Source organism: Mya arenaria, chromosome 12 (assembly GCF_026914265.1).
Source record: "Mya arenaria isolate MELC-2E11 chromosome 12, ASM2691426v1".
In the NCBI taxonomy this organism is placed as follows: domain Eukaryota; kingdom Metazoa; phylum Mollusca; class Bivalvia; order Myida; family Myidae; genus Mya; species Mya arenaria.
The window spans coordinates 39,643,247-39,660,088 of NC_069133.1; the positions used below are offsets into that span (position 1 = coordinate 39,643,247).

General features: G+C 34.3%; 1 protein-coding gene across 1 annotated transcript; it reads right to left on the reverse strand.

Moving 5' to 3' along the window:
• Positions 1 to 660: 660 nt before the first annotated feature.
• On the reverse strand, positions 661 to 1,420 carry LOC128210675 (L-xylulose reductase-like). Its single transcript, XM_052915025.1, has 2 exons — positions 1,015 to 1,420; positions 661 to 860 (listed from the first exon to the last, which is right to left on the reverse strand). Exons 1-2 carry the CDS (start codon positions 1,418 to 1,420, stop codon positions 661 to 663), a joined length of 606 nt encoding a protein of 201 aa, XP_052770985.1.
• Between the last annotated feature and the right edge of the window lie 15,422 nt (positions 1,421 to 16,842).

Below are 16,842 nucleotides of genomic sequence, written 5' to 3' on the forward strand. Positions count from 1 at the left end.
GTCTTAATAATACAAAACTGACTTTTATCTATTTCAAGCGTACCTGTACCTTTTTGTATCAAGGTATTTTATAGGTTTACTTATTTTAAAGTAATTTGTGAAATAGTAAGTATAAAACAATGATCGAGTTTAACTTAAAATGAATTGACTGATTTTGCCAATAATAAATCGCATTTTCATTGAATCCACCATTGATATGAAAATGAAATGAAAAAAGTGCTATTTTAAATCAACAAAAACTCAGCATCGTATTGTGCTTTTAGGTTTATTCAGTGAAACATTTCCATTTGCAGAATTATACTCTCCACCTTAGTTTTAACGTTTTCATCAATTTTAGAGACGATAACATCAACAAACAAATATTGAAATGGCTTGAAACATTATTTCCAATTATCGTTTATTATTCCTCAACCCCTATATAACAGTTAATTTTTATGTTTACATATAGCATTAGTCGTATTTGTTTCGTATGTTGTGTATAAACGCAAAATACACTAGCGAGCATTGAACATGATTTATTTGTCGATATACTTCCTTTACTAAAAATACGTTATCAACATTTTATTAAAGTCGTTTCAAGCGGAACCAATGAAAATGTAAGTATTTATTATGTGACTGACTATAAAACCTGTTATACAACACGAGTTATAATCAGTGTCATCAGAGTTGGGTAATGAAGCTGGAGAGCATCCCACCGTCCACGACTTGATTGGTTCCCGAAACCATCGATGACATGTCGCTCAACAGGTACATGATTGGAACAACCACTTCCGATACCTCCGGTACACGACCGCACGGTGTCCGCGACGTGAACACTATGTCCAAAGGAGACCCTTCTTCTATAAGCCTCTTGACATAGTCTGTAAGGACCAATGTTGGGTTGATAGAGTTTACTCGAATATTGTGAGGTCCGAGCTCCAATGCAAACTGTTTCGTAATCATATCGAGCGCAGCCTTTGTAAAGCAGTATGGCAGCTGTCCAGGGTAAGCCACATGAGAAAGGACGCTAGATACGTTCACGAACGACCCTGGCCGACCTGCCTCTATCATCTTTTTTTGCAACGACCTGCATAGTGTTTATCGCCCCGAACACTTGACAGTCCACAACCTTATTCATAAACTTCTTACTGCATTCCAGCACAGACGTTGATGGTAGGTCAGCGAGCCCCGCGTTGTTCACAACTCCATCCAGTACCTCAATACTCTCCAGCAAAGCCCTGGTTGCCTCCCAGTCTTCAAGATCCACGTGTAAGGGAACTACGGCAGGTAATTCTTGCACAAGAGTATCCAAGGGCTCCTTAGACCTGTTAAGCGCGTACACAATGCATTCCTCTTTGTTTAAAGCTTTAACAAGCTCTCGCCCGATACCTCGTCCAGCTCCTGTCACTAAAAACTTCTTGCCTTTCAAGTTCAATGACATAATTATGAGTCAAATGTTCTTGCCACAATGGATGATCAACTTAGTTTATTCTGCCGTCGTGATAGCTTGCTTACACGCTTTAACTTGTCCGTCTATTCTTGTAGATATTCATGCACATTATCTAACGTTGACCTTAATCCACTGATGTAAAGTATGATACTCAGATTAAATTAAAGTAAGGTTATCTATTCAAGAGTCGCCTTTAATGTTTATCAATGCATTAAATTGACTATATATTCAAGTTGCACAGCGAACTTTTCATTCCTAGGGGAAAATAATTTATAATGGTTATAAAAACCAATTCCTGGGACGTATCCAATATTGGTCTTTGTCTGTCAGTCTGTTCAAATACGCAGAATGACCGTTTTGCATATATCTACGGATGACGGGGTTTATTAGCTCTGGGGGAGGACTTGTTTAACGCCTTCGACTGTGGTCTTAATTTGATCTAAGGACGACGCAGCTTTTCGGATTACCTATTAACTCTAACATCTGACTAATAGAGTGAATGAAGTGTATAATGTTTGGCAATAAGAAGTATTTAAGTTACATATTCAAAACAAGCCCTGAGCTGGTATTCAATTTTGGTCTCTATTGGATCTAAGAATGATGTAGCTAATCTGATCACTAGTTATTCATAACTAACTAAGAGTGAAAGAAGACAATGGTGTTTGGCCATAGAATTGATATAAGTTGAATGTTGAATATTATCCTAGAATCATACCAGTTTATCAAGTATTGAGTTTTTAAATGAGTTTCGGTCAAATTATCATTTCAAAAATAAACTTAACATGGTCGATTATGAAGGTAATTTTAATGCCTTGCAATTTCAATATTAAACTCATGGTTTGACATCTGAATTTTGCATACGCAATTCTATGGTATTTCTTCAATATGTATCGTTAAGTGTTCAATAAGGTCTTAGAGTGACTGTATTAGTAACATTTAATTGCATTGTTAGCATTATACTGTAAGGTTGAGATAAACAATTAGACCTTGTCTTTAAAACAAATACAAAATAAATACCATCACCAACAACTTTTGATAGCCGGACATATCCATAACCAATTTAGAAATAATACTGTATGCGTAAGTACCCCCAATATATCCTACCAGCAATCTAAAAGGGACTTCAACATAAATAATACCACACAGATCACATGGTTAAGAATACGTTTGTGCAACTTACGATGCATGTAGACTGTAAACACATTTGCATATTTAATGTTATATGATATGATACGAGACCCGCTCCTACCGAAAACAGATCGGGTTGATATAACCGACCTCAAGCATTAAGATCTTCCAGCAAGAGTTCAGTGTAGCAATGTTGTTGGGAGCTAGGATGTGCGAAAATATGAATGTTTAAATGGTAAATTTACACTCTACAAATGGGCTTCAGGATGGTCTGCACGTGCCTATACTGTTGCATTTTCAATCAACACAGTTATGTCCCCTAGCATCAATAAAAAAAACAATTTCCACGCCAAAAAAACTGTGGGAGCCGCGATCGGGATGGCCCCCAAGCGCAGTCATTTTGAAAAGAAGGAAATTCCGCTCTCTGCAGAGCCACACGCTTGTAGTCGATATTGCATCTGCTGCCAATTGTATAGTTAAGTCGTTTCTCATTGAGTCCCGTGCTTGCAATTATGATTTCACAACAAATTATGCTTATTTCTTTTATAAACAGCATAACTGCTACCTGCCGGCGCCAGCGAATCGAAGATAAAGGTGAACATTTCAATGATAGTTTTTAGATTAGATTATTAATTGTTTTGTTTTTAAATCATATGTTTGATATTAGAAATCTAAAGTTGTAGTATTAATAAATATCATTAAACTGAAATTTAAATAAATTGATGGCTAGTAAGCAAAAGGAGAAACTACAAGCTGTTTTCGCATTTCAACTTTTTTGTGTATATGGGTAGATGGCGTTCGAAAATAAAGTTAACTTTCGAACAGTGTCGCAATAACACTACATTGTGATTTTTAGGAATATAATTGCCACCTTGGAACTTAAGTAATTTATCTTTTACCAACATCGATTTAGAGTTTCGGTTCGGGGAATATTTGTCTTCAATTTCAGAAAAACAAAAATTACATCACAAACCAGGTGGTGTCGCTCCACTATAACCATAGTGGGATACATTTGAATCAAATATAATGATTTTTGTCTTAACATAATAAAACCAAACATTTATTTGTAGTTTAAACATGAACATTTCATCGTTTTTACAATGACATAAACTCATGGCATTGCAATAGAATTAAAATGTGTGAGTGCGAACAATATTGCAAGCATGTCAGTTTTCAAAAAAATAAATGCATTATTATACATAGCATCATAACGTTATTTCTGTAAACTTTAAACATACTTTGGCGTTCGTAATATAATGTATTAGCGTAATTCTTTCTCATTCGTTATTAAATAGGCAAATAACAACAAAATGGTATTTGTCTCCCACTTCAGTGTTTATACATAACACGCAATAACGTTTATTTCTTTCAACATAACATATCTACCTTTCTCAAAATGCAGCATGTGAGGTATGATATATTAATGACACCTGTTTTCAGATTTTATACAGTACAAATCAAGTCACTGAGTTAATATTATCTTTCAAATGTCCAATGAATATGTCAAATAATCTCGTTTTAAATATGGGAATAAAAAAACTATAACTTCAGATTTCAGGAACAACCATTCTTCTTTAAATGCGACATTTTGTAGTGTGTATATTAGAATGCCGACAAGTGGAACTCAGACTATTTGCTGCATTATATCGTAAACTTTACCATATGTGGGAACAGTAAAAACTTTTTAACCCTTCTTACATTACTTTTCTAGAAATATAAAGCGGATATCGACCTTATTTTAAGTATGATTGTGCCGAATTTCTAGTACATATTTTATTACACTTAACTCATTCGATAAATGTTCATTAAACACTTTAAATATGTTCAATTTTACAAGAGCCCCAAACACCACAAGCATAACATAAAATAGCTTAAGATGACGGGTGAACAGCATAGTAAAACCAGAAAGCAATACTGATAAGCTCTGTCCCGAGATCGAGCGAATCATCACCTTTTTATTCAGGTAATAATGTTCTAATTATGGAAGCTGATTGATAGAGTTTCTTTCAACATATGAATGTTTTTGTGGTGCAAAAGCAATAATTTCTGGAAGAGAGATCTCCCGGGTGCACAAAAGTCATTTAAATTGTGAGAACAGTGAGATTGTGTACTGCGACAGCAATGGTAGGTTCACTTAGTGGAAACGCTCAATATCACAGTTTTGAACGGTTTTTGTATCTTTTCAGAATCATTTTTGTAAAATTTAAGGATCCCAAAGGATAAAACATGATAAATGTCATTTTCGACGAGGTACATGGCGAATGATTTCAAATGCAAAACGTAGTGGGCATCGAATCAACTATACCAAGCGCCATAATAAGACTTCCACGGGATACGTCTGTATAAAGTCTAGTTTCATAGCGAGACAAATGATAATGAAAGAAAATGGATTCAATATTGGCTAAGCAGAAATGACCACACGTACGAATATTGCATCGTTTGTTTTATTACATAACACTGCTATAATAACAACATATGTGTCCATTTATAAAAGCAGTGCCTAAATATTGCAATGGTTCAAACCGGTTTTGACCAATCTTGTGAAGACAGCAATATATGTACGTAAAAAGGCTTTTCAAAGCTAGTACACAGGGGAACAAACTCCAGAATGAGTGGGAAGGACTATATATTTCTGTTAATAAAGGCGTCTTTTGACATAGACGCCGTTGTCATTTTGATAATTTCGTTTGACATATAAGCATACAAAAACAGTTTCAAAGATGGTCAAAGTAACATTATGGCAGTATTAAGCAAATTTAATTCAACGGCTGTGCAGGATTACTATCACACCGTAGCACGAAGCCAGTTTATAAACAGTAAAATTAAATGGTTGATGGCAATTTTACATACGAGTGTGGAATGATAAGAAGTGCATGTACTGGTTTTATCAGGTCTCAATTATAGAGTAAGACGTGGGCATAAACACGAAGGAAATAAAGTGATGGTAGTAGGAGCCAATAATAGACTGTAGCTAGGGATTAATGACGATAAACGGATGCTGGCATTTTGAAACAACGAGGCCTGCTATGTCTCAAATTGAAGTATTAAGACGTACAGTCATTAAGCATGCCGTTCTCGGTTAACGGCTTTGATTTATCGGTCAATTTGTCCTTTTAAGCAGCATGGACAAAGAACAATATGACCTTTCTGGTCGTAACATTCTCCCTTAGACCAGCAGCTTCCATATGCGTGAACATGGCATTGTTTGTTTGCCACCAATTATCTTTTTATACTAGCTCTAAACGTTATTCTTTTTAACTCATTTTACTTATAGTCGTTTTATATGTCACTTCGTTTTACCGTTTACCATACGTATGTGGATCCATTTACCAAACAAAAACTTGCAAAGGCGACCTCATTGGAAATGTTCAAGAGTGGCGCATTATCCAATGTGACTTGGGTTATGTACATATTGTTAAATTATTCACTTATTCGCGCCTCTCGATAACCTTCAACAGTCACCTTGTTCTATTACGAAGATTGCCTTTTAAATGATGGAAGAAAAACGCTGCACTGTGTAAAAAATTGTTAGTTTATTATTTTTAGAATGATTTTCAATAATATGCTATTGATGAACTGCTATTGATGGCATGAAATTTATGACAGACAGTATCTGAGTATTGGCATCATCTGTAATTTGTCTGCACAATACGAATCGAGTTTTTTTTGTATTTCGTTCACTTATTCAATCTTTAAGTAAATGGTTGACATTTGCGGACTTTACTGTAACCGTACAATAAAGCATTGTCACTCGCTGACTGTCAGGTTTAGAATTTGGAAGACTATGAAACATTAAGTCACTATTGTGTAGAGTTCAACTATCAATTATGAATGATTTAATTATTATAATAAATAAAATTTATGCATCAACCCTTATCTCACCGTGACACAAATATTGCGGCCTTTTTTGTTGTTTGCAACAGAACTTGTGCAACGGTGATCTCTTTACTTCACCTGTTATGAAATGCGGTTGAATACATATACATCAATTTCATAAATACCTTGTTGAAACGTAAATTGTATATTCTGCAGAAATTTTTTTTTTTTTAAAAGAGAACTGTTCAGCATTTGTGTCAATAAATATGAATTTTGAAAGGTTTTATTACTGACCTGCAATAAGAAAGGAAGTAGTCCCTTGCATACATGACTCCTAAATGTACATACATGTACATGTTCGAAGAAATGCAAAAAAGTCATGACGCAGTAATATTTGTGTAACTTTATGAAAGGCACTCGGTATTTTTAAAAACAATTTTATATAACAAGGCTGGTATTTATAAAAAACATTTAAGTCATTAACTAACTTTTTTCAGTTGATTATCTTACTTATCATATTGTATGCATGTAGTAACTTCAAAATAATTGATTTTTTAATTAATAAAATAAGTTTGAATCAAATGCATATTTTCATGTAAAAACAATTTTACTATTCTTTTACATATAGACCTTGAAAATTTTAAGAAACTAACTTAAGTTAATAAATGACTTGCGATATTTTATGAATATCTTCCTGTTGCAAGTTTATCCTAATGAATGTCAACTTTAAAAATGTGTTGACATCAATAATTATTATTATGAGGAAACAACATTTTATATTAAACGTCCATCGTACGGTATAGTGGGTTTACATTCATTTGTATTAAGGTTACCATATTTACACATTTAATCTGATAAGAATGTTTAAACCAGAAAGCGTAAAGCAAAGGTATCCTGCAACATCCTACTGCTAGAAACAGAAAAGTGTGTACATAGAAATGGTATACTGCAACATCCTTCTGCTAGGAACTGAAAAATGTGTCGTAGAAATAGTATACTGCATCATCTTTCTGCTAGAAACTGAAAAGTGTGTACATAGAAATGGTAAACTGCATCATCCTTCTGCTAAAAACTGAAAAATGTGTCGTAGAAATAGTATACTGCATCATCCTTCTGCTAGAAACTGAAAAGTGTGTACATAGAAATGGTATACTGCAACATCTTTCTGCTAGAAACTGAAAAATGTGTCGTAGAAATAGTATACTGCATCATCCTTCTGCTAGAAACTGAAAAGTGTGTACACAGAAATGGTATACTGCAACATCTTTCTGCTAGAAACAGAAAAGTGTGTAAATAGAAATGGTATTCTGCAAATTCCTTCTGCTGGGTACCGAAAAGTGTGTACATAAAAATGGAATCCTGCAACATTCTTCTAATGGGTACAGAAACGTGTGTACATAGATATGGCAGTCTACCGGAAATAGTACGAAGCTCTCTGTTTTGTCCAGCCTTCACCGCTTTTGATATGTTAAGGACATGACCGAAACACACTCAATGTCAGGATAGGTTGTGATGCTTTGTAAAAATGGAAATCGCTTCCATTAGTCTACACAGTAGCTGTATTGTGAAAAGTAAATTGCGTCTTTGTGAATTTCAGACAAAACGTAATGAATATTTCACAGCACATTATCGTTTTTAGCCAGAGTTTGCTTTATGTTAATATTTTTGTTCGATATGTGTCTTCATTCATTTAGTGTTTGTAAGGCCTTGATCATTGTGCTTTTGAACAGGATGTTGATCGCATTTGAGACAATTGGGCTTTTCCCTGTAATTTCAATTGTTTTAATTTACAGTAAGCATGCGTTTGTTGTTTTGTAGCGTTTTGCATCCAGCGTTTATGCACATTCTGGATTTTTACGTAACCAATTATGAGAAGTCGAATGGCAAAAAACGATATTTCCATTGGCTTTTCTGCCACAGAACAGTTTTATATATGTGTGTACGCAATGTGTATGCCTGTTCATGTAAGTGTGTATCCGTCTGTCTACAAATCTGAAAATGGATGATATCAGTAACCACTCTCACTTCTTTGTACATGACGTTATTAACTTAAATGCCGGATAGAACAGATTAGAACAGTGATGAAAGAAGTGGGATTGGCTGCTACACCTATGTCTGTCTGGTATGCATGTTTCGTCACAGAAATTTCATCCATTATAATGATTTCAACCGAAATCTATTTAAGGATGCGATATTGATATTGATCGGATAATTATCCCTTCAGTAGGTTTTTATTTTCTCACAGTTTATAAATTAAAGCAATATGAAAATCGGGCTATATTTGATATCATTCAGCTGCTATGGACTTGATTTTTGTCTTAACAATATATTTTCCCAATTCAACTGGCCTTTATATCATTCTTATAATATACTCATGACTTCTGCGTATGGCAGTTGTTGATAATACGTCTTTCAACCTGTGAATTATTTCGTGATATAAAATCAATGCTTTCTGTGAAAGTGATTTTCATTGGAAATTAAATGTAGGCACACTTCAGTCAAGTTCTGATAGAGACTGTCTATTGTCTGCAATTATAGATCTTTACACATCCTAGCAACAGTTAAAGCGGTTCTTACTATTGCACTTACCATTTAAAGATCATTAAATAAATAACTTCACTATGTACAAAGCGCAGGGCGAATGGTTACACATGTAGCAAACCGTAGCTTTCAGTAAGGAGGGGACAAACGCTTCCTAAATCATTAGGCCGACCTTGGTAGAAACCACCTTTTATCATATCTCCAGCATAAATCTAAACGCAATACATGTTGCAAAATATAGTAGTCCTTATTCCACTCCATTGCAATAGGGCCGTATTTCACTCTGCCGACGTCACGAGAAGGCTAAGCCAGAAAAAGAATAGCCACATATATATAAATTTATCTGTTTGAATAACAATGTAAAGTGGTCTGGTATAACAAATACATCTTGTTGCATTTCGTGTTAGAGTAGTGAGAAAATTTATTAGCTTCTAAGTGCTCGGACTTCCTGCTGCTTGGGCAGCAATTCAGCAATTGGAATTTCGTTTCATCATATATGTGCACTTTCGATCAAAACATATTATCTAAGACCTTGCGACTTCCCTATGTTTTCTAAATAAACATCGGTGATATAAAACGTGAATATAGCATCATTTGTTTATAAATAAGCAAATCTCTATACTTCCAACTTCATTTCCATTGATATACTCATTAGTTCAAATACCGGCAGCATAATCTTAACCTGTATAACATCAACTGCAAGCTGCTTCAGAAAAACTGCTGTTCTTGCATTTATCACGTAAATGTGTTATCTAAACATGTCTCCATGAGGGTCTTAAATGCCAACTATGGAAGATTAAGGATTTAGTGGGGTCTTATTGTAGGTAATAGTTCGTAACATTACAATTCAAGCAAATTTATTCCAAAGGAACAACAATTAATTAAATAAATTCAGGTAAATATATCATTCAGAGTAAAGATTTGGCCTGAAACATTGATATAATCAGTGGTTTTGTGATTCCGCGTTTTCATCATCGTAATATTGAGTAGTGCGTTTCAAATCAACACATTCACTGGCAATGGCCCTAACGGAATTCCGTATGGGGTTAAGATTTTTACGCAAAATGGTTTCAAACATGTCGATGTTGGTAGATTATATCTGTTATGCATTTAATATACATTTTGAAAATATCGGTTTAAAGATTTACTTTGTACTGATACGAAATATACAAATGTACAAAAACAAGGTTAAAGGAAATTGAAGTAAATCCAAGAACGAGAAACTGGGCAGTGGTGGTTAAATTGATTATGTGATTAGGACTTTCAAAAAGTGTGTTGTCCAAACAAATCCATTTATTAATTTAAGCGCCGCGTTAATGATGCCTTTAAAAAAATGCATATTAAATGAGAAAACTAGGGCAGTGTTTCACAGAATATTGCGAATATTAAACTGCTTTCATACCTTAATAGTAATATTATGAAGCATTAGCTCTATTACGACTTTCCCCGACGGGCTCTATATTGAAACGGGAAGACCAACAAGAATCTTAAAAGAAGAACCTTTATGTATGTTTTGTATAATAAGTAAGCAGATGAGTATCACTTTTTTATTTAAATGTCCCTTGTATAATAGCATACTATGCAATATATAAGTAGATGCTAAAGAGGATGACCAAGCATAATTAAAACTGTTAATCTGTTTAATCTGAAATTGCCAATATAATAATATTGATAATGAAATTTGAGATATGAAAGAGACAATCTTATTTATATAGGTAGTGACTCGAGTAAAAAGTTGCGCTTAATGTAATAGTATTTACACCACTTTGTACATGCATAATCAGTATTGTTTATCAGTTATGTGGTTATAAAAGTGTTTATATGTATGCTCTTCGTATATTCTTTAGTATTAAATTATTTTTATGATCATTTATATTACGTTACGTATTTTTTCTTAACACCAATAAAACTATGTTAACTTTATTGAAACGTTTGGCTAGATATCCTTTAAACGTCATCGACACGGAAGCGCGCTGCGACACAGCTAAATTCTTGGTTGGAGTCATTATTTTAAATTGAATCTACATGATTGTATTCTATTTCAACGGTCTACAGAAAAATTACCACCCAGTTAGGGTTTGCACCATGATTGGCCTTTTGTCTATTAACAACAAAACAACGATGCATCGGCAAGTTTTAAAACCTTGTATCATTTTCATCCACGCTAACGGTTGAGAAAGTTTGTGACCGGCACAAGAACTCGACAAAAAAGAAAATATTTCACAAAGAAACATGCCGCATTCAATAGTATCCTTAACGTCTTTTTCTGCGAGATTTGCTATTTTAAATATTACGTATTTTCCTGCCCTTGATTTTTGCGCGTTTTAACTGCGTTATATTTCATGCTTTTAAGGCTTTTGGCTTGTCCCTGCAGCTTTTATTTGGTTTTATGTATATGTTGTATGTATGTGTTTTTTCTTTTGAGGCGTTATGTACCTGTCAGATATTGCTCCTTGTGCTTCTTGTCTGGGTCATTGTATCATTAGTAGACTACAGGGATAGTCCAAAACGTTTCCATTTTATACGATTTAAAAGTACAGCGATCAACTGCTACATCATACCCCACCACTATATGCTGATCAGATCATTGCCTAATTATTTAGAAACTCAAGGATGAGACGTGAGGATCGTGATATCAAATCACGATTAACGTTTCTGTCACTGGAAGTGCAATTCATACAAATTAGTATGAAATCTGTCTGTCAGAATATGTTAGAGTTTGTCTCGTTGCCTGTCTCACATAAATTAGATGAGATAATTGCATGCTAGCAATTATTAACAAAGACGTCAGATATTACCTTACTTTTAGTTTCGACCGTTAATTTCTAAGACTTTAAAATCAGGGTAATTAACTAGATCTAAACATTGTTGAACTTAATAATTTATAGAAAGTGCCTTGTCTATTGTCCTTCTGTCTTTAGGTTTTTCTGGTCTGTCTATTTATATATCGATGGACGAAAAATGGTTCTCATTTAGGCTTTCATCACAGTTATATGAACATGATGCACGTCAACACTTTTATCCTTTTATTATCTAAGGATAGCATGATAAACTTTGTCGTCCATTTTCGACACTTAATGAGTAAGCAGTGTAGCAATTACTATACATTTTAGCTCGGTTTTCTGTGTAAAGGCATTGCTTTTGAAGAGGTTCCCGTCAATAAGCCGTGACTAGACTGATGATTTCTAACATGATTGGTTTCTCTTAATGCAGAGCATTAATTGTGACTGCGATAAAACAAACCTAACCATTAGGCTAGTGGAACGTTTAATAAGCATTCTATTGTATGTTTTTCATTTTATTCATCGTAATAGCTTCGTTTTATAATAAATTGCAAAATATATTGTCATTGCTGTCCTTGTTAAAGTTAAAATTCAAGAATAAGGTTTATGAAACTAATGTAAATGCAGAATGAAATCTCAGCAATCTTTTAAACTCTTGTGTAACGAAACGTTTTCGTTCTCGTTCCAAGACATTTTGTGAGCTAGATAAGAATTGGATAGGACGTTGGTGAACAAATCAAACGAACGGATTAAGGCAAAATATTGCCGTATTTTCTTTTGATGTCTACATTATGATGATTCAGAATCAAAAACCCCAAAGACAAACCTCTGTAATGTTTAATTTTTGCAAAGTATATGAATTACAAAAATAAGGAATTAGGAATCAACCATTTATAATAACATAAAACATATATAGTTTATCAGTTACTGTACATTTTTATTTTATTTAAGATCTGTGACATCCATTCGTAGTATCATAGCATATACAGTTTAACGATAAACTATGTTGTAGTGTTCACGGCCTAATCGTCCCGCATTTTGTTTCGGGAAAACAAAGAGTGACGTCACAAACCACTTAGTATCGAAGAACGAAGAATACGGAGCAGCGGACACATCAAATGTAGTCGCAATAAGTATTCATCTGCTAATTACTAAGTATGTTTTGCAATCTTTACACACGCCTTTGTTTTAATGCTGACAGTTCCATGACTATACTCAATATTTATTGAACGATAATAACGCGGTTGGTTTTGCTGACTAGCATGCCCCTTGATTATTGTCTGTTTTGCCGTTGAGCATTATGTCATCAAGCAACATCAGGCTGCTATGCTTGTCATGTACGTCTGTGGTAATATCGATCTAATAAGTGATTTTAATTTGGTACCACACAAACAGTTGAATTCAAGAATAATTCCTTTCAAGCATTTTTCATACAGAGAGTAAACCAATTTAACGTGTTTATCAATTAGTTTTGTTCAATACATTATACAAAGTCATATAATTATTTATCAAATAGATAAACGCTTTGAACAAATAGTGCTTATAATCTGGTATGATTTTGTTTGCACTGGGTCAACAATGCCAATTTTATCCTTATGATTTGATATTTTGTGAATACTATGCTTTTAGTTTTTGATTTGCATGTTTAGGTTTTCAACGAACCAACATACCTAATGGTGGGATATTTTGTGAACTATCATTTGCTTTAAACAATAATAAGTAGGTACAATTCTAAGAAATTTAAAAAGAATAAATGCTTTGATTACTATTATTATTGTTATTTGTCATTGTAAGGTTTTTGTAGTGAAGTGTGTTTAATTGAGTGGTCGTTCAAAGTTGATTATTGTGATTTAAAATAACCTATTGTTATTTTGTTTATAAGGCTGTATGCGCGTCCCTGTTATATATTTGATTATTACAGACCATAAATTGAACTGTCTAACAGAATGGATTGCCTACTGTAGATGCAATATCCATACATCTTGCTTACAGAAAATAATATTAAATGCGATACGATGAAAAGCTATGAAACAGTAGGCACATTATCTTTACATCACACCTTATGTTGCAAATAAAGCAATGGAAACTGCATAGTCAAACCCATATAATAGGTACACAGATTAAGACCAAATAAATGAGAGTCATATACTTACAACAATAGTTCTTATTAAACTACTTTCAAAATGTTTTCTTAGTTTGGTAAAGAAATATAATTTCAGAAATGAAACAAAAAAAATAGATGTTCAACCCTACATGTTATTTACTCTTTAATAAAGGTGAGAAACAAACACGTGAGTTTGTTTTCAAACTTTAATATGTTGTTGAAACGAATTTATATGAGCAGAGTGCGAAAAGTGTTTGACCACATATTTTTCAAAATCAACAACAACAACAAGAGAAGTAATTAAATGGTGTCAAATGTTTCCGAGTGAAAATGTTATGAGTTAAATAACACATTAGTGAGCCATTAATAAGTAATCGAAACTGATAAGAGGTTTTCGGTTTCCCTAACTAACCCTATTTTGTTTTGTATTCTTTGATAATTTTCTAAATTTGGGTTGTATTATATAGTCTTGATTAAGATGTTAAGGAAATGTTCAAACATAAAAAGGAATGTTTATTCATGACAAACTATTGCAAATACATGAATGAATTCAATTCATTTCACAGCACAAAATCTTATTTTAGATTATTGAAAATGGAGAACAAACAAAATGTGTTTTGTTACCGGTTTTGGTTAAAATCGCAACCAGAAGTTACCATGTTCATGTTTGGCACACAGTTATGTCAGTTAGTAAAATATACTTCCGTACCTGTATATGCGGGCTTACTTCCAAGAACATATTCGTTTTAAACCCTTACGGAAACGTTCATCCATGCAACCATACAATAAAGGGTTAATTAAGGTGTTTATGAAGTAAAGCCTTAAAAACAAGAAAAACGTCACTTTCTCTTCGTTTGATAGACGTCGTAAAATTCCAACAGGATTTGCAATGCTCGTAATCAGCACGAGATAAGTAGAAGTTGTCAAAATAAAAACCGTACTGAGCATTAACATTATAACTGTTTTGGTACGACGCGTACGAATGCGATGTCGTATATAGTGCTCACGCCATTCCCGATTGACATGACTCGGAGATGATGTCGTGACGTCGGTGTCGGACAAATGTTTCCGACGAGATGGCATTCGAGCGCATGCGCACACCTGTCCAGAATTTTGACAAGAGCATTGCCCAGAATAAAGGTCGGAAGTTTCTGAACTGTTTGTACATAAAACACTTCTACCCAATTGGCCGTCCATTTTCACACGGTGCTCATGTCGTCTGTGAAGATGTTTCTGTTTCCATGTATTCCGACCTGTCGGAAAACTGTACCTACGTAGGGCTTTGAGGGGAATTGGGGGGGTGTAAGAGCGTACATTCCCATTATCACAACAAATGTCTTGATGTGGTTCCTGACATTCCGGCTCTTCTCTGATAGTGTTCATAGCGGGATATCCGGTCATCTCCCTACAATATGTACAATCCTTCTTCCACATCAACAACTTCTTTCCGGTGCAGATATTAAACGCTGTTGTGGTCGCCATTATTAATGACAACGGAACAACGAGAGCACAAAGAACAAAAATAAATGGAATCTGGTCATTAGCGTATTTGTCCGACTTTTCACAGATAGACACCTCGAGGGTGACATTTTGGTGGATGTACACGTAGGATTGTTTACCCCAGAAAATAGCAATAGGAAATGAAACTAATAAAGAGGTCGCTAGACACGCGATACACAGCCGCCCTGCAATATGCGTCGGTATCTGCCAAGAGAGTGGGTGACAAATCTTTCGATTTCTATCATACGCCATAATGAGGAGAACAAGTCCTGATGCCCACACAGTGTAAACGTTGAAGAAGGACTTGACTTTACACAACGTGTCAAACTTGTAGTTGTACCAATTCATGTGAGATATAAATTCCCCTGGGAGAGTTGTCACAGAGCTAAGCAAATCTATAACAGCCATACATAGCACAAAACAACGGAAATTGCATTGTTTGTAATGCCGTGAGTATATGATTAAAATCAGAATATTTCCCACTATTCCACAAACTATTTCAAACACAATTAAACATGAAACTGGCAAGATAACCCTTTGTAGATCGTTGGATAAATCCTTAGGCGTTATATTCTTAGTACAATTATTTTCCATCTCGCAAGATAGTCCTCGGATGGTCCGGCGTCATTCTTACCAGTTTAGTTTCTTAACGTTATTTCTAATTGTTTACAACATACATTTTAAAAAAGAACGATTCACTGGAAGCGAAATATATTTTCAAAACTAAATTGGCGCTTCTCAATATTCTGTAAATTGACTTGAAAGTAAATTTAGCACATGTATAACATCCAGTTTTCAAACACAAATGATCACATTTTTTACCATATCCGCTTATTATCACTAGCACATATACTGTTTACTTCAGAAAATCAAATCATTTTTTTCTTTAAGACTTACACCAAAACTGTTCAGTATATTAATGTTATCGTAGATTGAATTCCATCCATTTTTATTATTTTATACGTCGGCATACCTAACAGACAAGCGAGAAAAAGTACGAGGCTAACGAGCAATTAGACTCCCTCTTATTCCTCAAAGCAAAGAATCCAATCTGCTTGAAGTCTAAAACATCGACAGCAGTTTCCTATATTCCTGACCAATCGCGCACTTCTTCGCTGCATTATTCCAATAACAGCAATAATGGGTTATTGGAAATACCAACAGTTTTCTATCTTAAGTTTTTCTTTTGTATTTTACGTTTAAAATATATACATATCCTAAATGTTTCAGACATTACCATAAAATAGTTGCATGTTTTCCATAACTGCATCGGTAATCGGAGCGTACTTGGCAAGATATTTTTGAAACCAAACTCGGGACCTACGTGCAATGTACTGTCCATTGTTATTTCTAAAATAGACACGGAACATCGAGATTTTTAACTTGTTTATGCCAAATAAACTGCTTTAAAGCTATTCTTTACGAGTAAACCGCCTATTTGTATATTTCCCCTAACCTTATCACAGACGACTTACAGCATACATGTTGTCCCATGTTCTTGCGATGCGCTCCTTTTGCAGAGCATTGCCCTCGATCTAAAA

Coding starts and splice junctions, on each gene's coding strand:
- LOC128210675 (XM_052915025.1), bottom strand. CDS start 1,420: ATGTCATTGAACTTGAAAGGCAAGAAGTTTTTAGTGACAGGAGCTGGA. Junction 861..1,014: donor GGCCAGGGTCGTTCGTGAAC/GTATCTAGCGTC, acceptor TGGTCCTTACAG/ACTATGTCAAGAGGCTTATA.